This window comes from Strongylocentrotus purpuratus, unplaced genomic scaffold (genome assembly GCF_000002235.5).
Source record: "Strongylocentrotus purpuratus isolate Spur 01 unplaced genomic scaffold, Spur_5.0 spur5_contig_816, whole genome shotgun sequence".
NCBI classification, from domain to species: domain Eukaryota; kingdom Metazoa; phylum Echinodermata; class Echinoidea; order Camarodonta; family Strongylocentrotidae; genus Strongylocentrotus; species Strongylocentrotus purpuratus.
Genome location: NW_022145520.1, coordinates 1,268,622 through 1,290,979, shown reverse-complemented (window position 1 = coordinate 1,290,979; position 22,358 = coordinate 1,268,622). Strand labels below are relative to the sequence as shown.

At 37.0% G+C, this 22,358-nt stretch overlaps 2 protein-coding genes across 2 annotated transcripts; both read left to right on the top strand.

Annotated features, from left to right (window-relative positions):
• The first annotated feature begins 2,553 nt into the window (after window positions 1-2,553).
• Window positions 2,554-12,161, top strand: LOC115921538 (cell wall protein DAN4-like). The gene is made up of 5 exons (XM_030979022.1): window positions 2,554-2,584; window positions 3,179-3,376; window positions 8,474-8,659; window positions 11,148-12,088; window positions 12,147-12,161. Exons 1-5 carry the CDS (start codon window positions 2,554-2,556, stop codon window positions 12,159-12,161), a joined length of 1,371 nt encoding a protein of 456 aa, XP_030834882.1.
• Window positions 12,162-12,217: 56 nt separating this feature from the next.
• LOC100894105 (mucin-17) lies at window positions 12,218-21,638 on the top strand. Its single transcript, XM_030979522.1, has 9 exons — window positions 12,218-13,106; window positions 13,525-13,662; window positions 14,174-14,301; window positions 15,172-15,364; window positions 16,771-16,842; window positions 17,408-17,446; window positions 18,087-18,158; window positions 19,140-19,327; window positions 20,185-21,638. The coding sequence occupies exons 1-9, from the start codon at window positions 12,221-12,223 to the stop codon at window positions 20,860-20,862; spliced, it is 2,394 nt and encodes a 797-aa protein (XP_030835382.1). The 5' UTR covers window positions 12,218-12,220; the 3' UTR covers window positions 20,863-21,638.
• The last annotated feature ends 720 nt before the right edge of the window (window positions 21,639-22,358 follow it).

Here is a 22,358-nt window from a genome sequence, read left to right as displayed (position 1 = left end):
TGATTTGTAGGTTGTCGAGAAACTATATGCATAATCAAAATACTTATAGAAAAGATTAAAAGGATACCTTAACATGTTTTGAATTAATGAAAGATGATTAAACTGGAATTAAGTATGATAACCGAACAACTTAATTTTTGTAACTCTATTGCATTACGATTCTATTGATATAGAAACTAGAAGTTTATGAACTTTAGAAAGACCGATGAATATTTTTTTAATAATCAGGAAATTTCTTTCATTTCAATGATGACTCAGTCCTCTTTCAAAAACCATTGCGATTAGGTTTCTTTATTGGATTACAAAAAATAAGTGTCTTTAAAAAAAATAGATGGTTGGTAATGGTCAAGATTGATCCTTTGTTGTTTCCGATGGTTGTGAATTTCCATCAAATCCAAGTTTTATTGACTGCGGCTCAATTCTTCGAGATTTATGGCGCCTAATAAATCAGGAATCACAAACCGAAGTGGTTAAGGTATATCACCGCATCCACTTCCAAGTTTAACACTACAAAAATAAGCTATGCTTTCCAGTTCTTTAGGTTCCTGTGTCATTTCATAATTTTGAACTTACTTTGCCGCGTCATACCAAAGGACGTTAAAAGATGGGAGTTGTTGCTACCTTGTTTGGCGTTCAACAATAAGGGATAGAGCAACGTCGATCTGGCGCTGCTCAGTGGCTGCCGGGCTCACGATCAATTGGGCAAAAAGAATTTCCGTTTCGGTTTAATAAAATTTGGAGTGGACTATTAGGCTATTATTATTATTATTATTATTATTTAACTATGTTCTTTATTGTTCAAACAATTGATATGAAATGAAATAAATTCGAATCAATCAATCAATCAATCATAACCACGTATCCTTTACACAGCGTCGTTCATATGACACATTATAATTGAAGATCATTTCCAACGTATGAGTAATTTCGATAACATTATTACAGTTGTGGTGTAAAACGGCAAGATTTAGCTGGTCAACGTGATGAACTAAAAGGTGGTGACTCCCAAGCAAGTTATGCGATCTTGTTTGAACTGCTTATCAAATCGACTTTTTCAGGTGGTAGTTCGGTTTGATCACATGTAGACAATAAAACGGGTGCAAATAATCTCACATGCCACTGTGAGGCATATGGAATTTTAAGTAGTGAAGAATGAAAATGAAATTAGTGTGTATTGTCATTAATCAAAGTTTTTCATTGATCGTAAATTTCAGGGTTTATTTAAACTTTTCACAAACTGAGGCTTTTGGTAACACTATGTGGCATACGCACCCATCATAGAAGAGAATATTTATCTAAAATGCTTAAAACAACATTTTGTCAGCCAAGTTTACAGCAATGTTCATACCATTATCCTTAATGTTGCCTTATACGGAAATATCAAGCGTATCTTAAACATCTTCCGACTTCCTTAAAACAAAACTTTCTAATTTTCCATATGAATAGTTACCAGAAAAACGATAACAAAACCTAATATAATATTAAACGCAAGAAGGATGGCTTAAATCTTTCCGATTTAGATTTCTCCATAACATAACTAAACGTTAAACGCAAGGCATCTGTTCATAATCGCTATCCTGTCAATTATTTAAGTTTATACAAAGAATTTGATTGGTTACCCTTTTAAAAAAAATGGTGGGATTTTCCAAGTTTCTTTTTCAGGTATCATATTCCTTGCAATAATTGACTCTAAATCTCAAGATTATGGAATCGAAACAAACCAATTTGTATCGTCCTGCCAAAGAGTTAGGATTTTCTCATTGGTCATGCCGAGAAGTTTAAGTTTATACAAAGACATTTATAGGTTACTATTGTACAAAATGGTGGAATTTTCCAAGTTTCTTTTTCAGTTATCACATTCCTGGCATTCATTGACTCTAAATCTCGAGAGTATAGAATCGAAACACATACTTATTTTGTATCGCCCTGCGTAGATCGTCATCCCACATCGTACAAATCTATTTCCCTTATCTTCTTCAAACATTGTTTAAGATAAACCTCTTGCTTTTTTCCTCCTCGGTTTTTATTTGCGTAACTTGCTGGACACGTAATATTACAGGGTGCGACCTGCTGTCTTAAATAAACATTAACAGATTTTTAATGATTAGTCAAAGTTAACCGTATGTCATTGCATTTTGAAGCTCCGGACATTGCGAGTTGTAAAGCATTGCAATGCACATTGTGCCTAGTTATTTATGAAGTTCTTATAGTTTCATTTATTTCGTGCTTTTATAAAGAATCGCTGGTCATACCTAAGTCAACTCCAACAATTAAACGCATTAAAATATTCAGATAATGTGATGTACAATATATATATATACATAAAGTATTGTTATTATTGTTACTACTATTAATATTATCGTTATCACTCTAAGTGTTATTATTATTAACATCATCAAGACTTACCCAGTATATATAGCTTCCTGAATGAGCTGCTAATTATTCCATTGATCATTATTATTATTATTATTATTCAGTTCAGGAATTTGTTTATATAAAATGATATTTTTCTGTATTTTTGATCTGCATACATTTTAGACGCAGATTCATATTATGAAACAAATTCAGTTTAGCGGAACCACGAGTGATTTAATATCAAGTAGTGGTCACAACGATGTAATTGTATAGCCTAATAATCAAAAGATAATATGTGTCTTTTGTATTGTATTTCCTTTTTTTTCCTCCACGAATATCAGAAATACATCATTGAAAAATAGTTTCCTGTTAACTCAACAATACCTGAATCTTGAGTAGTCAATTTTATTTATGTTATAAATGTAAATTATCTTGAATATATATTTGTTAATCTGTTGCAACTGAAAATGAATAAAATCCCTATGGAGGGAAAAATATGAAAGAAAAAAAATTATTATTATTAACATATCGAAAGTTTCACCCCGTGAGAAAAAATAAATAAAATTGAATCCCATATTAAGAGGTGGGGGGGGGGGGGGTCTACCTCCTGCCCCGAAATTACCTCTGCCACAGGCTCCTCAACAAATAAGTATCAAATAATAATGAGAAAAAGCTGAATGTAAAGAAAAACTCATGAAAACACTTTCGAAGTCAAACTTTAGTAGGCTAGATCTACATAAAGCTGATTGCTTTATAAGGTAATTAATATTTAGCAAATAACTTTTGAATAAATCACTAATTGTTGCCAATTTGGTCCTCGCAGAATGCTCGTCGATCCCTCTGAGTGACCCCACGCGAGTGGTGGCCACGCCCCCTCAGTCCGGTTCCAACTACACTTTCTACGAACGGGTCTCTCTATCGTGCAACGCCACGGGAGAATACACTTTCACTGGAAACGACTACAGCTACTGTGAGGGCAATAACCAGTGGAATCCCGACCCAGCCACAGTCATATGCTATGGTGAGTATTACAATCTTAGGATCAAGTATTTCTAAAATGATTTATGCATGAAATACCTGGGGATGTTTCACCAAGATCCTAAGTTGACCTTATCTCTAAGTTGGACTTAACAATTATGGAAAGCCGTTTGCAAAATAGCATTAATTTTATGAACAATATTTTGTATAAGTTATTTTAAAAGGCATACAATGTTGACTCAAATCAATCATATTTTCTATCATCAAGGAGATTTCATGCTCCTGATGTGGAATTTATAAGAAGTCTAAAATACTTGATTTTTCGCTTTTGAATATATTTTATTTCAAGGCTACAAATGGCTATCCATAATTTTAAATTCCAACTCATATAAATACCGCAGTGATCATAAGCAATTACACACCTAATATGTGCACCATCTTCCCACTCTATTAGGAGTATAACATCACACAGTCACCGCGAGGACATTATGATGATTATAACCAAAATGGTTTTCGTCATCCCAATCCCTTTCCTGCATATTTATCAAATAAGAGGTGATACGAATTTTGCAAGCCTTCTTAACAATCTTCATTATCAGAATTCATTTCATGGACTGTAATAGTTTAAAGGTATAGACCAGTTTTGGAAACGCCCCCCTTTAAAAAAATGAAATGGAAGCTCAAATTACAAATCATGTGAAAGAATATGTTTTGACTAATACGTGACGATACAAATTTTTGCCGCGAAACCGCCTACCAATTGATATATTTGGTAAATAATCATATCGATTAGCTCTGAAAAGATATCGTGAATGCACTTCAACATTGAACATTTGGGCATATATTTCTGCTTTTTGCGAATTTAGGTTGAAGTATTGCCATCTAAACCTCTGAATGCAATATTTAAACTATATTGAATGGATATTTCGCACCCAAAACCCTTGAACCGCAATGTTACCACTAACGATCTTTACCTTTAATACTATAACGGCACATTTTTGTTACATTCAATGCCCAAGGAAGACTTTATTTTTGGAGTTCTTGATATTGAGTGGAGATAAAATCTTAAAAGATACTGCCCTCCTTGTTTTTATACGTAAGTCTTTTATTTCAAAGCAAACATGCCCAGTGTTTGTCTTGGTCCCCGAACCTTTGTTTGATGTCAAGTTAATGAGGAGATTATTTGTGTAACGGGTTAAAGAAATAAACAACGAGAGGGGAGGTGTATAGATATATAAAGATAGAGGTAGAACGAGAGAGAGATAAACTATATGCATCTTTTATTATGTTGGACGATCTCGCATTCAAAATATTTGAATGAATTTCCTGAAAAAATGAAGAAGAAAAAAATAGAATTCAAGGGAAATGATGAAGACATGTGTAGTTACACTTTTTCACGCAAAATTTGTCCCTTAGCAAAAGCTATCTCACAGGTTGTTATACCTTTGTCTGAGAATAGTCTTTCCTTTTTTTTTTTACCTCTCTTAATTAGGTTCATAATTTTTATTATATTTGTTTATTTCTACATGGTTCATCACATTGAATAGAATGACCAAGATAAGACATTTCGTCGCCTTTAAGAGGGAGGAAGGAGGGGGGAGGGGGTGGTGTTTGTTACTATGCAACTATATTTCCTATATCGACACCTTGAAAATATATGATGAAATGTTTGTCATCAAATATGTTAATTAGTTAAATACGTTTTTACTTCAAATTAATTATGTTTATTTTCACATGAGTTCATTACGATACCGTAAACCTTTTACCAACATAATATCATGTTTTAACTTACACGATACATTTTTATTAAGCCCAAAAAGAAAAACGGTAAAATAATATGTCTCTAGTTTCAAATCGTGCACTCTAAAAAAAAAAGATTCCCAATATTGGGTAAAATTTTACACTTTACGACGGTAAAAAGGGAACATGCATGTTTGTTGGGTAAAATTTGACACAGGGGTGGTTGGGTAAAAATTTACCCAGCAAATGTTTAATGTTTTACCCAACTGATGTGCAATATATTTGACCCAATGTAAAAGGTAAAATGTTACCCAACGACAACCATATTCCCTTTTTGACACAACATTGGGTAATTTTTACCCAACTCATCCTGGGTACTCGTTTACTCTGTTCTTGTGTAATTTTAACCCAACCTTATTGTATGATTTTTTTTTTATTTTTACACAGATTTGGGTAAAAAAGAAAATTTGTCCGAGGAGTTAGCTGGAAAAGTACATGCTATATGTAGTGTAGTGTATAAGTAGCAGACCTCTCTCTCTCTCTCTCTTGGCTAGACAGTCTTTCGCTTGGCGTGCTCGCAGTAGGTGACTGCATCGCGGATGACATTCTCCATACGAATAATGTGTTGTCCAGAATTATAAGGAATTTCATGTCCATATTGAGAAGATTTACAAGCATTCATGCAAAATAAATGCTGCGGAAAGACACAAGTGCATGATCGTAGTTTATTTCGAACAAAGTCGTCCATCCTCTGTCGATCTTGAACACGATTAATTTGATGAACAGCTAATTCGGAACGACCGACCACGCTAGCGCTTCAATCATAGTTTTAACATCAGCTGTGTCATAATACCAACGTTTAGATTTTAAAACTTGTGTTTACTCAAATATTAATCTGCATCGTTACTTTCTTACCCCGGAAATGCGAAAAAGTCGAACTTTGATATGACACTATGGCAAGTGTAATGAAATTTCGAGGGGACTTGGTGTTTGGCACAAGGTTGGGTAATACTTTACCCAACTTTTTTAAACAGCGATTTTGCACAGCAAAATTTTGCACTCTATTTTTAGATGCATGATGTCGGTAAGATCAAGTAGCACCGTAAATGTTGAAATACGAGATGACAAAACAAACCAAAAAAGAAGTACATACATTATTTCCTCACATTTAACTTTTGTTACAATATCAACATTCAACAAACACCAATGTAAACACTAAGCTGCACCAAATAGTTCAAAAGAGTTCTCCCCCATTCTGAGATAAATGCAATATTAAAACAGAAAAATAATTGATTCCAGTTCTTGAAATATTTACATATAAGCTTAAAATCAACCGGAATATTGTCACTTTCTGTGTATGTGAATCACTTTTACATGCTTTTAGTTATACCGGTAACAGCGACATAAGACCGGAAAATGATCGAACAAAAAATATACATTACCCGGAAGGGCAAAGATTCTGTCGAATATCGGTTGGTTTGGCGCTGGTGCAGTGTTGTGACTGGTTATTTCATGGTATCATAAGACATAATACGATATAAAACTACCAGGTAGTTTTTACTTGGTAGGGCATCGTAAATATGAAGTAAACAGCGATATATGAACATTAAAAAGAATATATCGTTTAAAATCATTGGGAGAATATTTACTGTGGTTTGAATCAGTTCAAATCGTACAGCTGTCTTCTCGACTGAAAAGCTATTTTTGTATTCATGCACTCCATAATACTATTTCAAAATTTCTTACACATTTCTCTAATTTAATAGCTAATTTTTTTGATACATTGTGTTTTTAATTAGCCTTAAAATATAATATTGAACTTCATGGCTTGTTATCTAATATACTATAGTTGTGATAAGTTCATTTAGAAGGAAAAAAAATAAGGATAAATTTGTTCAATCGTTGAGATTTCCAAGGTTATTAGGCTATCTAATGTTTATTTATGTTCCTTGTAATCATGGTTATGTTGTAGACTGTGGATAGAGGATGTCATAGAGTGATAATGTTATCTGTATTTAAAGGTAGTTTCGGTAATTCTGATGTGAAGCATGGTCATCTCCTGTTACCACAAGAACATAGCTAACAACAAAATCAGCAGCGAGCGAATGAGTAAAAAGTCCTCTTCCGACAAGGAAGATGTGAGCTGGGATGGTGGAGTTGGACTGCTGTTTTTTTCTTCACAAAGACTAAGATCGACTTTAAAGGGATCCGGTAACTTTGTCTTAGATCCCTTAGAAATAATCCTTGATTTAGCTCATGCTGCAATAATAATTATAAACCTTTAGGTCAGTCAGGAACTCCATGACTTTTACAAGCCGATCGCCTGTCTGATTATCAAGATATTAATGATTGAAATTACAAATTTTGAAAACCGTTCGCTGAACGGTTTTCATAACACTACAGTCTATTGGGGAAAACGAGTATGGTAAAACCGGTCATTCAAAGATTTTTTACTTTTTTGAGGCACTTCTTGATTATTTTGAAGCGCGATTTTTTTTAGGGCTTCAATATTACACCATATCACAGACACTGGTGACATGTAGGACCGTGTATCTCAGATTTAACATTGTTAAACGATCCCTTTAAGATGGACTTAACTATGACAGGCCATTCGTGCCACTGGTTGCTCTCACCATTGGTCTCTCAATTATGATCTTTAGATAATGTTTTTTCCTTCAATAATGAACTATCTAAAAAGGTAAATTCTGTAGATTTGTGACCACGATTTGCACGTCCCTTGAGAAACCAATGCCAGGAATGGATAGAGGAACAAGTGGCATGAACGGCCTGTCATAGTTAAGTCCAACTTAAAGTCAATCTTAGTCTTTGCGAAACACTCCCCTGGCCAATCAACTGACCCCGGTTCATTACCGAGTCGAAGTTTGATAGAAAGTAGATGTTTAAGTGTGTTCCAAGATGCAATATTCAGATTTTGGAGACTCATGTTAGTGAAAATTTCAAAAAATGAAACAAACATCACACACATTGGACATAATTACGATATCTATCATCTATCATATCCCATTATTGTATTAAGTACATGTATGTGAAGATAGCATTGTCATTGTAATTATTTAATAAAAAATAAAAGATTAAAAAAAAAAATCACCCCCATGGCTGACCTAAGAAAGGTGACCTTACCCCCCCCCCCCCCAACGGAGCAAAATGTCAATTTTTCAAATTTTGAGACCAAAAAAAAAAAGTGTCCTCTTCCCCCCCCCCCCCCCCCCCCCGCTTATTCAGCGGTCGGTTGAGTCGTTGCGATTTTTTTGAGACCCAAAAAAAAAAAAAGTGTCCGCTTACCCCGGATTACAAGCCACTGCTCTACCAACTGAGCTATCGCGCCTCCTCATGAATAATCTTCTTCAAATCCAAACCAAAATGTTTTTTTCTTCTTCAGAAAGATGTGCGGGTAGTCTCATCCCAGACGATGTGACCCAGGAAGACTTGGAAGGCAACGCAAAGACTTACTACGAGCACGGAGAATACATCTATCTATCTTGCTCTGCTAGTCAGACGCTGATTGGCCCAAGTAGGATCACGTGTCTAGATGGCTCCATCGGCGATGATGCAGTTTCGTGCGCAGGTAAGAAGACGAAAATAAAATATGTAACAAATATATTCTTCTTTTTGAGATTTTGAGATTTAAGATTTTAGATTTTAGATTTTAGATTTTTTAGATTTTAAAAATTATTATTATGATTATTATTATTGTTATTTTTTAATTTATTTTTTTTAATTTATTTTTGTTGGGGGGGGGGGTTGTTATTCTGAATGAAATGTTGACTGTTTGAAGTAAAGGTAATGCAGAGTTTTGGAAAATTTTGGAAATTGGATAGATATTGATTCTTTAAGATTTTAATATATTTGGATGCCCCTATCGATGTATTATAAGCACTAGACAATTTAGCCCCTAAAACACTTCTGCTGTCGAGAAATTGAATAATCAAAATTTACCGTTGCTCCCGGTGAATTTCAAATATTTCAAATAGCACCTAAGGCCATTTCATGGTAGCTGCGACCCTGGCAATTTCAGAATGTGCAATTCTGATATATAATTTCCAAACGAGAATAGCAAATCGGTCGATTGTAGTCAAGAAACATGGTTTTAAAGCTAAAGTAATACCAGTCTCGAGAGGGAGCTATACAACGCAAAAAGTTTATTATTTACAATTTCATCACTTTAATCTCGATTTCAACCGCGACAACGATTAATGAATATTGTAAAAACGCATATGCTTCCGATATGTTCATTTGAACCAAATTCGTGACCCCATACCGAAACTTTGTATAACCTTTAACGCCTTTGTTGAATACTTTTAGATGTTAACTTTAGTATGTCACAATCTCAAGAAACATAAATCTTGCACAAATCAACTTTTTCACTTACTCACAAATTACAAATCTTGGTAAGGGAGTGAATAATTTAGTTGTTTACAGTATGGCATTTTGCTGAAACAATTTCAAGGAGAGTATCCTGACATATCCCACGGGCAAAACAAATTACAGGAAAAAGCTAAATGTTCATAACGGCTGCTATCGACTCAAGCATTCTTGCTTATGATAGTTGGCCTCTGCATTTATCTTGATTAGTTTTACTTACCTTCATACTTTCAAGCTTTCAACTATGCATTTTTATGTGTGCGTATTTTAGTTGTCACTCTTTATGTAAATCAATTATATTATATACTATTATTGTTATTTGAATGTTTTATATTTGATTTATCAATAAATGCAGAAACATCTGCTAAAAAAAATAAATAAATAACCTTCTACTTAGCAATCTGGAAAATTAACGTATACAAATATATGTAAGTCTTGCGAAGAAAATAAAATACATGTATTTCTCTTCACATCTCGCATTCTTCTCCTACCTCTCCTACAAATATTTGCTCAATTAATCTTACGTTGGGTTGTGTAATTTGGCAGCAAGTTAACAAATTCAGCCTGATATATAGCCACAGAAGTAATCTTGTTATTTGGGGTTTGTTATTTTGCCTAGATAACGGGCATAAAAGCCACAATCTTTGCTTTGGAATTTATTGAGCAGTAAAGTCGATTCTTTAAATAAGTTGAGATCCCTGATTCACTGGATTTATGTAACGTAAAGTAGAAGAGCGTTCAACTTCATAGATGACTGAACATTTATTTGGTCCAACCTTGCTAACCTATATTTAATTCCTAGTGTAAGGAATGTCCACTTTGAATGAACATTTATTACAAAATGTTTAGCAGAAGCAGTAGCCTATGAGGCATTTCAATTAAGTAGTAACATATTAAAGTAGTAGCAGCAGCAGTAGTAGTAGTAGTAGTAGTAGTAGTAGTAGCAGCAGCAGTAGCAGCAGTATAATAGTAGCAGCAAAAGCAGCAGTTGTAGTTCCAGTAATAGTAGTTATAGTAATAACAGTACTACTACTAGAAGTGGTAGTAGTAGTAGTAGTAGTAGTAGTAGTAGTAGTAGTAGTAGTCTAGTATTAGTAGTAGTAGTAGTAGTAGTAGTCAGCAGCAGTAGTAGTGGTAGTGACAGTGGAAGTAGTATTGGTAGAAGCAGTAGTAGTATAGTAGTAGTATAGTAGTAGTAATCGAAGTGGTGGCAGTAGTAGTAATAAAAGAAGAAGAAGTAGTAGTAGTAGTAGTAGTAGTAGTCGTCATCTTCGTCGCAGTAGTAATGGGAGTGATAGTAAGCAAAAGAAGTGGGGGAGGGGATGAAAAAAAGGAGACATGATAAAGACAAAACAGTACAAAATATAGTCAAAGAAGGATGTATTTTTGAAGCAATTGCTATTATCCACACACCACCGGTGGTATTGGTTGACATAAAAATGGCATCGGTATGCAATCCATATAACTTTAACCCATTGGCTGTAGAAAATATAGAATCCATTGGAAAATGGATTAAAAGGTAAGATGATTTTATGTGAGCATGTCTACTTCTGATCCTGTTATTTTTGTAATCTTTAACTATTGAAAGAACGTTGAAATCTCTAAACTACAGATGTTGTAGAATAATGTTGGTGAATTAATCAAGTTACAATCTTGAATGGTTTTTCTTTTGTGTCTGTGTACAAATTTAGGAGGAACGACTACGGCTGTGTACACCACAGCACAGGCTACTACGAGTAGTGCGCCCTCAACAACTGCCCAACAGGACGAAACAACATTGGCTTTTCAGACGATCATCAATACCGTAATGGGTTCCACTACATCTCCTGACGACAGCCTCACGACCAGACAGCCTGATGTATCGACACAGGCACAAACCAAGCCAATGACATCCACGGTTTACATCACAACAACCCCAGTCGTCACTGTGGAGATTTCCACAGTGGTTCCAACCGATGTCTCTGCAACCTCTGTTCAGGAAACCACAACAGGAGCCCCTCCCTTTACGGAACTAAGTAACACGAATACGGCAGAAGCGACTACGATGTCCACAGGCATACATTCAACAATGTCGACGCGTTTCATGAGTACTGATGTGTACGAAGCAACGACGTTTCAGACATTATTTTCAACAAACACTCCAGGACGCACGCAAAGCACGGATCATGCCGTGACCGTCACTACAAGTGGATCTACGGACGAAGCGACTTTGGCAATCACAGACGTATCTGTAACATTCTCAACGCCTGTACTGGCTACTGATGCGGACAGCGCAACGACGTTTCAGACAGCAATCAAAACGGATACTCCAGAAAGTACCTCGGGCACTGAGTCTTCCGTAGCAGTTTCCACAGACGTCGCAACAGCCAGCGACGTAACAGCCATCAACCCAGCCACCACGATGCCGACAACTGAGCCCATAACAACAGGATTTACAGATTTACCTCGGACGGATGGCAACCTCGTAACCACATCGGCCACTGATGTTTCTGCAACTGATGATGATGTGACGACATCCCCCGTGGAAGGCACTGAAGTGGTGACAGCGATAGTGACAGTCACAGAAGGGATCACTGAAATCGATGGTTTTACTACTTCCCCCGTGGAAGCCACTGAAGAGGTGACAGCGGAGGTGACAGTCACAGAAGTGATCACTGAAATCGATGGATCTACTACTCCCCCCGTGGAAGCCACTGAAGAGGTGACAGCGGTAGTGACAGTCACAGAAGGGATCACTGAAATCGATGGTTTTACTACTTCCCCCATGGAAGCCACTGAAGCGGTGACAGCGGTAGTGACAGTCACAGAAGGGATCACTGAAATCGATGGTTTTACTACTTCCCCCGTGGAAGCCACTGAAGAGGTGACAGCGGTAGTGACAGTCACAGAAGGGATCACTGAAATCGATGGTTTTACTACCTCACCCGTGGAAGCCACTGAAGAGGTGACAGCGGTAGTGACAGTCACAGAAGGGATCACTGAAATCGATGGTTTTACTACTTCCCCCGTGGAAGCCACTGAAGAGGTGACAGCGGTAGTGACAGGCACAGAAGTGATCACCGAAGTCGATGGCAATACTACCTCCCCCGTGGAAGCCACTGAAATCGATGGCCTTACTACCTCCCCCGTGGAAGCCACTGAAGTGGTGACAGCGGTAGTGACAGGCACAGAAGTGATCACTGATGTCGATGGCGTTACTACTTCCCCCGTGGAAGCCACTGAAGTGGTGACAGCGGAAGTGACAGGCACAGAAGTGATCACTGAAAGCGATGGCGTTACTACTTCCCCCGTGGAAGCCACCGAAGTAGTGACAGCGGAAGTGACAGTCACAGAAGTGATCACTGATGTCGATGGCGTTACTACTTCCCCCGTTGAAGGCACTGAAGAGGTGACAGCGGTAGTGACAGGCACAGAAGTGGTCACTGAAATCGATGGCTTTACTACTCCCCCCGTGGAAGCCACTGAAGTGGTGACAGCGGAAGTGACAGTCACAGAAGTGATCACTGTAATCGATGACCTTACTACTTCCCCCGTGGAAGCCACTGAAGTGGTGACAGCGGAAGTTACAGTCACAGAAGTGGTCACTGAAACTGATGGCTTTACTACTAATACTACTACACCAGGCGGCAGTGACATGACAACAACCATGGGTGAGTAAATTGGAATTCTATTTATCTCAGAAACTATGCTTGATGATGAATGTGGGTGTCATTCATACACAATACAAAGATTGACGGTTCAGCCCTTTAGTTTTCTTCTTTTCTTCTATCTATTTTTATCAACATTTTAAATGCTACTTAGAGGTAAAATAGATAATTTTGCATCTAGATAACCGAGTGGCAATGTGCCAGACATGAGCGCTATACAAGACTCCACTGTCCTCATCATCATTATCATCTCTGACTCTATTTTGACATTTATCTCATCCTTGCATCATCCCCCTCTATCTCTCTCATTTTTTTCTCCCCCTCTCTCACTCTCTCTCTCTCTCTCTCACTCTCTATTTCTTTAAATATTCATTTTACAGTTCTTTCTCTCACTTTTTCACGTTTTTTATTCTCCTATCAGTGCCTCAAACTTGTGAGGGGTTCTGCGACCCGGACCGGGAGCGGTGTGTGACGGGATCGGAAGGGCCAGAGTGCGAGTGCCTGCCAGGATTCTATAGAATCACCGAGGACAAGACAAAGACGAATGTCCAGTGTACAGGTATGTGTAAGGCTGGGTTGAGCAAGGGCGTCGCAAGGCCAGGGTTTAAAAAGAGGAGAGGGGAGGGAGGGGGGAGGGGGTGGGGGGTTCAGGACTAAATCTACAAACAAGTCAACCGAAAATCGATATGCAGAAATGTCATAAATTGTGGCAATTAGCCGACAAGCTCAAGATTGATACAAATTTGCATTCAATCTTTTAATGGGGTGGGCGTGGGGGGGGGGGGGGGGGGTCACATCCCGCACCCACCCTAGCAAAAACTGAAGAAAACAAATCATTACCCACTGGATATGATGGGGAAGTCGATGAATCCAAAACAAGACCAATAACCTTATCTGCCATAATATACTGTTTGGTGTGCTGCCATCTTCGGCGAGTTGCTTGATTTTTCTTTCATTATAAGTAATTGTTCATGTTTATTGTATGCATGTAATTCTATTCTGGAAATCTACGTAGTTATTCAATGAAATCATTCATCTTTTGATTTCTTCTTTTTCTCTGAATAACGCAGAGGCGATACTATTCGAGGTCGACGCACGGATCACGGAAATTGATTGGCAAACTGTCGAGTTCAGCGAAGATTTGAGAAATAGTTCCAGTGCAAGATTCATCCATTTGGACGATCTCATATGCAATGCGGTGAGTGTGAAAATAAAAATCCCTGTGGAAAGTTCCGAATTCATGAATTTCGTCATTATCATTTGATATTAAAACAATGACAGGAAAAGATCCAACTACTTGTATTAGATATTAAGCCCGCTTCCTATTGAAGAAGGAGTAGGGGCCCATGCATTTGTGATTTATTTTGATCATAATAATTATAATAATATTCAGTTCTTGTATAGCGCATTATCACATTATATAACGTCCCTATATGCGCTTCCAAAGAGCCTTGGAAATTATTACTCTAGTTTTAGCTCGTAAATATTCGTAGCAGGTGGATGAAATGTTTTGTAACGAGGGATTTTGTACATTAAAGTTGATTACATTACGAAAATGGCCTGTAGCATTGTGCGCCACCTATCGAAATGTGCGAACATTGAGTTGATTTTTCGAAAGGCTTTGCGACCGTTGTATAGAAACAAAACACTAACATCAACAACGATATAAAAACTACAACCACCCCTACAATCATCACCACCACCACTACCACCACCACAACAACATCAAGATAAACGCAATAGGCCGTTTTCGTAATGTATTCAAATGTATACAAGTTTAATTAGCAACGAGCTATTACATTCACCTGTTGCATAATTATATCAATATTCGGAATGCGAATTGCATACATGAATTGTTGCTAGGTAGGGCAAAGATTATGCACTGCTTTACCTAACACGCAAAGTTTGCTATTTGCATTCTGACTATTGAAATACAAATCTTCATAACAGGTGTACGAAGCATTCCGTAACGAGCCCCTTCACAAAGACGTACGCATTAAATTTGATTACATATCGAAAATGACTTATTTGAATATCATGTGGTTTCCTGTTCTTACCTCGTCTGTAGGTGGCGTCTGTCCAGGATTCTACCTCGGACTTTCTCGTCTGTCAGGTGACGTCATTCTCCGATGGCAGCATCATCGCCGCGATCGAACTGTACTTCGACGAGCTAAGCAACGCCACGGAGATCGAGGTCTACAATGAGACGATAGCGGCGTTTATAGAGAACAACATCACGGCTGAAGTCACCCGAGTTGAATGTAAATTCACAAATATTAATGAAATTGAAATAATTATATTATATAGGTTTATAACATACTCTCAGGGGTTGTTCTGTCCAATGCGTCAAAGTTTGTTGTAAAGTGGACATGGTGGAATTACCCATTAATGTGCGTACAAATTTCGCACGCAGCGAAACTTTTGGCGCGTTTGTAATTTACATCAAACATGTTGCAAGAGATCGTGAAGCTGTCAGTCATGCAGAATGCAGTGTATGATGACTTTAATTTCCTTTCGAGGTGGTTTTTCTGAAGGTGATGGAAGTTATAGGAATGATCAAAATATGCAGCCTGTATTCCGACTTCTGGCCAAGTTGTCAAGGTTGCTGGTTCCAAACAATTTTGTGTTAAAGATTGTTTTGGTGATCACACCAGCCCCCAAACATCGAATTTGCCCTGCTCCAGCCTGTTGCTTGAATGATATCGCTGTGAACCTCATGAGCAGTCGCTGTTGTTTAGAACCAATACGCAACCCGGATGACGAGCGATTATGACGTTAGCACGTCGGTACTCTATACATTCAATTGTATACCCTTTGTCCAGTGACGAACTATCATATTCACCTGGCCTAGTAGGGATAAATAGAGCATGTCATTAGCGTTGCTAGGTCGGTCAAACACTTAGGTTTGCCCAGCCTAACTCCGGAACCTGCACATACTATTTTCAAAATGTATTGAAAATGTAGACACGTTTACCAAGCGTCGAGCTATCATATTCACCTGCTAAATAGTAGTTTATATCAGTAATTAAATGTAAATTGCATACAGTAGTTGTTGCTATGTCAAACCTACGTAACTAAGTGTAAATATATGCAAATTGCATTCTGACAATTGAAATACAATCATTGTTCGCATCAGATGAATAAACTCTTCCATAACGAGGCTCCTAACACCGACGTTTGCATTTAATTTGAATAAATTTACTCTGACCGATGCAATATATTTAATTGGAAAAGTGATTATAATGTTTCGTTACTAGGAACTTGGCTTATAGAAGTATGAATATTGAGAAAATGGCCTATCGAGCGACTACATTTGAATAGTTCTTGCAATGTCGGACCATTATGCTCAACATTTTAACAGGCATTGTTTTACAGGAACCCGTTTCACAAAGCCTTTTTTTTTTTAAATGAAAACGACAAAAAAATAAGTGACAAATCTGCTGATAACCAATCAGAAGCAAGGATTTCACTAGCTTATAACAAAAACTGTAAGTTGTCACTGATGACAATTTTTGTGAAATTGGGCCCCAGGTATGTAAATATGACATTTGTAACCACACCTAGATATATCTCAAATTTCATATCTTCATATCATTTGTTTATTGTTTGCTAATCAAGCTGTCACAAATTACTGATTCTTTCCAACTTCTATTCTTTTTTTTTATAGTGGTGGTACCATCGATTCCCACAACTGTGCCTGCAACTACCACAACTCAAACAGCAACAACTGCAACAACAGGTAATTGATCATTGGAAGAAGCTTTTCAAGTCGCAAAGAATTTGTTTGAGCCATATACCATTTGTTTCGGTTAGCTAAAGTCGTGGCCTTTTGTGTAATACAGGCACTAAGATGAAAAATGGAGATTTTGATTATTCAATGTTTCCTTAACTCTTTATTTCGAACCCGAATCCTCTCCTTTTTATCGTATATACCAAAGGGTTCAAGATTATTAATTGTTTTGAACGCAAGCTTAATCTTTACCGGTGTCGTCATGGAGCTGCTCGTGACCGGATATCAGAATTTATCCGGAAGTCATTAATTGTGTTGCATAAAGCAACCCTTCATTCGATTGGTGCCTATTATTTTGTGCGTAAACGTACGTGCGTCAAACGAGCGACAGGGCAGAGAGGCAAAGAGGGAAAACGAAGTGTTATTGTGTTACACCTATAGTTAACCAATGAAAAGTTTTACACATGAATGGGCAATCTGCATTTTTTCCTTCAAAAGGACGTACGCTGCAAAATGTGACGAATCCTTGCAGAATATGAACACAATTTATTTTTCTTCTCTCTTTTTATTCCAGAACATCGAACATCTGGCAGGACTACTCACACGTCAAGTGGTACGTAAACATAATTATATAGACAAATATATACCAGATGATATTTAAGAATAAATAAATAGATATCTTTGTCAGATCCATTGTCTTTCATTTGCTCCTTGCCACTCTTCTGTTGCATTTTTTTTCCAGCAGATGTTTCTGCATTTATTGAAAAATTGAAAAATCAAATACAATATATTCAATTAACAATAATAGTATATAATAAAATTGATTTACATAAAACGTGACAACTGAAAAAAAAAAAAAAAATATGATTGAAAACTTGTAAGTATGGAGGTAAATCAAAGAATTAAGATAAATGCGGGGGCCAATTATCATAAGCATGAATGATTGAGTCGATATCAGCCGGAAAGGGGGGAGGGGCACACTTGTATGTACCCATATGAATGACATATATTTTCAAGTAAGCTTTGAAATGATGGAAAAATGATGGAAATGATGACAAAAATAATGGAAAATGTTTATTCAATGCAAGCGAGCAAACAAACAAACAAACAAACAAACAAACATATAGAAGAACGAATCGTTTGTATCACGTTACGGATCGCTATACAATTATGGTGGAATAACTATCATGACTTGTAATAGCAGATAAGTCATCGCAGATTTATATTCATTCGGATTTGTCTTCTGTAATTAGGAACAGCAGGGTCAACAAGCGAGACCGAGTCTTCAACCACGCAGTTTGCTACGACGGCTAAACCAGCTAACAGTAAGTCATGCAAAATTGTGCTTTGCCATTGAATTTTGATGTGAATGTGGACAAAAAAAAGTATTATTAGGAGAGAGATTCGATGAGGGGGTGGGGGTGGAGGAAAGACATTTGAAAGGGTGTTGTAAGCAAAGAATGCAGTACAAAGAAGAAAGTGGTAAATGAAATTTATATAGACAGAGAGAGGGGAACCAGAAAAAGAGAGGTATAGAGTAAACCAGAATAAGAGAGAGAGAGAGAGAGCGAGAGAGAGAGAGACAGACAGAGACAGAGAGATATGGGGAGAAAAATGACAGAGATACAGATTAAAAAGAGCGAAAAGGAGATAGATAGAGGGGGAAGTAGGAAGATAAAATAGACGTGTGAAAAACAAAATTATGAGGCAAGCGATGGTAGTAATTTTAAGCTGTTCAGTTGGCATTCCTAATGCCTCTCCATCGACAGATATCATGACAAATTTATCAACACTTTTGTTTATCAATATCACGTCTCATTGCTTAAAGGGTAATACAAAGTTTTGGTATGGGTCATGAATTTGGTTCGAATGAACGTTATTGGAACAATATTCAATGATCGTTGTCGCTGTTGAAATCGAGTCTAAAGTGATGAAATTGTAAATAATAAACTCTTTATGTTGTATAGCGCCCTCTTAAAACTGATGTTACTTAAGCTTTAAAACAATGTTTCTTGACTACAATCGACCGATTTGCTATTCCCGTTTGAAAATCATGTATCAGAATTGCATATTCTGAGATTTTCATGGTCGCAGCCACCATGGAATGGCGCTATTTGAAATATTTGAAATTTACCGGGAGCACCGGTAATTTAAAAAATATTCAATTTCTCGAAAGCAGAAGTGTTTTAGGGGCTAAATTTTGTAGTGCTTATTATACATCCACAGGGGCATCCAAATATATCACAATATTAAGAATTACTACCCATCCAATTTTCAAAATTTCCCAAAACTTTGCATTACCACAGATACAGCCGATACGACTCTCCTGGTGCTGTACATCTTAATTCCCGTCGTCGCTCTCCTCCTCCTCATCGCGATCGGCTTCATCCTCTACCAGAACAAGAAAGTCTCGGCCCAATACGGTGCCTACAACCCCGGAGGCAAGAAATCAAAGCACTCGAAGACATCCAAGAAGGCCAATGCTTCAAACAAGGTAAAACTTCTAAACCTAACTTATTCAATTTGAAGAAATAAATTATCTTATTTTCGAATTCCATATAGAGGTGTCGTGGTATAGTGAATACGTCACCGGACTGTGGATTTCATGGTTCGCGGTTCGAGTCCTGGCGCGTCACTCATGTCCTTTGGCAAGAAATTAACCTGAAAGAACCTGGAAGAAATTCCTTGAATGTCTAAACAAATTATCAGGGTAGCTCGGCTAATGCCCGGGTAATAATATCACAGCGAACATTGCGTTATAAAAATGTTACTATGATTATTTTTTAATTCTGTGTTGATGTTTTGTATTCATCTGACCGCTAAGACAGCATACGTATGCGTGTAAGTAAACAGCCAAGGGGAACGGCAGCTTTAAAAATCCTCCGAGGGAATTGGAAATGAGGAATAATGCCTTATTAAACAAAGGGCACATCCGCATCCACTTGGTTTCGAACCCAAGAACCTTCCGCTTTAATATCATACTACTGCTCCACCACTGAGCCATCGCGCCCGTACCGATAAGAGTGCTTAATGTGCAAAATATAAAAAGTATTAGAAGAAAGACAAGAGACGAGTTGGAATTCATAAAGTAGAGAACACAAAGAAAAGAACATGCTAATTGGAGTAAAAGTTGAATTCCAAGGGGATTAAGCTTTATGTGAGGAAAAAAGATAAGCTGCTTGTAAATTTGATTTTGTTTTCCCCTCCAAGATGTGTAATATACATATGAATATATAAATATATATGTATGAATAAAATATCGTTATATTCTGAAATGAAAATATGCGAAACGAAGAATTGTCATATACTCGTATACCATGATTATAATTCTTTCCAATTGAACCAAATTAGGACACAAACGGCCATGTGAATACTGCCTTCTACGATGGAATAGTGACCAGTGTAGACGAGTGCACCCAAACCTCGGGACCTCAGTCATCGGGAGACGATCGTCCCGACAACGGCGTGGTCGTCACGGAGGACATCGACCACATGGTGTATCCTTACCCCTGGAACGAGCCCGGACGACTCGAGGGCGATGATGACGTCAATGCGATCTACGCGAAGGTCGATCGAAAGTCCGCCAAAGAAGTGACGCATAAAAACCCACCGGTTATTGTCGAGATCGAACTGAAACCGGTTGTGGTCGAGGAACCGCAAAGCCCGCCGGTTGACTGGGCCGCGGTAGATCCTGAACTAGGCGCGGTTGAGAAAGAAACGTCAGTCACCGAAGCGGTTGAAATTGATTCAGACCATAATTCGGACGATCAGGTTGCGGTAGACGGACAGGTGGGCGATAACGAAAACGGGGAACACGAAGTGAATAACACGGGCTCGCAAACCGAGGTCGACGAGGAACCCGACTACATAGTCATAGAAGGTTTTGAGCTCAACGCATCTTCTTCCAACGACGGGTCGACGTCGAAAGACGATGGATCACTCAACCTCGACGCCATTAGTTTAGAGTTGATGTCAACGATGGAAAACGAAATGGACAAAAGACTTAATAACAGGAGCACACCTTGTTGACCTTTGAACTGTGATTCCCGGCAGGTCTTTCTGTTTCTTAGTCCTTAAAAACATTATTCGGATCTATAAATAATACATATTAAAAACTTTTCATATAAAAGAATGTCAACGTGAAGGTCATTATCATTGAATGATCTAATTCGTTATTATTATTTCTTGATATCATTTTTCATTTATTCCTATGAATTAAACGTATCAAATGCATTTGTATCTGTTGTATGTTTTTGAGATGTTGGGACCCTATGGAAATCAGCTTTTGTTATTAAAGGTTTTTCATCCCATGAGAGCAAATGATGAATGATTCAATAAATTATGTCCATTTGTAAGTTTTGTACATATATTTTATATTTTAAACAACTTATTGATGTCAACTTAGAATGATGATGCAAAATAAGCAAAATGATGGATCTACGAAACTGCTCGTAAATGTATTAAAAAATAAAAACAATATTCCTTAATGTTAAAATATTTTGCAAGCTACGTCACCAAAATCGTTTATTTCTACGTTTTATTTTCATACTTTCTGTTGATAAAATGTTTATTTTAAAGATATATTTCAAGTTTTACGATTAAACTATATACGTTATTTATCATTAAATTATAAATGCTAATACCGTTGTCACAGGTTTAAGAGATATTTAGAATTTTAGACTAATCATATTTGTGTTCATTTTTATGTAAGTGTAAAGACCGTTTTTGTATGTAGGAATATTCTGTTTTTCTTCTGTAGGCGTACATGTGGTTGCATATCAAACCAATGTGTATTACGATAAAAATGGAGGCAAATACCCGAAAATCACCAGTAAGAATATGAATATTTATGTATACGTTTCTTTTAACCGATCATTCCATTTTAACATTTAACATTATTTGAGTAAATCATATTCAACAGTGTTTTGACCTTTGCGTTACGAATAAATTTATTATGTCACGTTAGTTTTCCAAGTTTCTTACGAATGTGCTATTAAAAAAAATGTGGATATTACTGATGGCATTCTGATCATGCTTCCTGTCTAGGAAATGAAAATAAAAGTTTGACCGACTATTGGATCATATTTAAAATACGCCTTTTATTTAAAAATATATATATTTATGAGCCTTGTACGAACCTTATAGATACATTTCAAATTTCTCCGTATTCATTTTATTTTTTGATGTGTATTTCAAAAGCAACGCATGTTCAGATTTTGGGAATGTGTAACAAGCATTCGTATAAAATTGTAAGTGGCTAAAGTGAATTTGAAACAAAATAGTTATGTTTTACAGTTCGAGATGTCGAAATTGCCCCTATAGTAGGGGGGGGGGGGTTGCATCCAATTAAATAAATAATGTCGGCAAATCTTATAAAATTGATGACCTATTTTTCTTTTCTGTTCCATCTTTCCTTTCTTTTTTGATTGGTGGAAAATCTGATTTAGCTTGTCGGCAAATATGGTTCGCCTGCACCTCTCATTCAAATGCTAGGTTCACCTTTCACAAAGCATTTTCCAGGGATT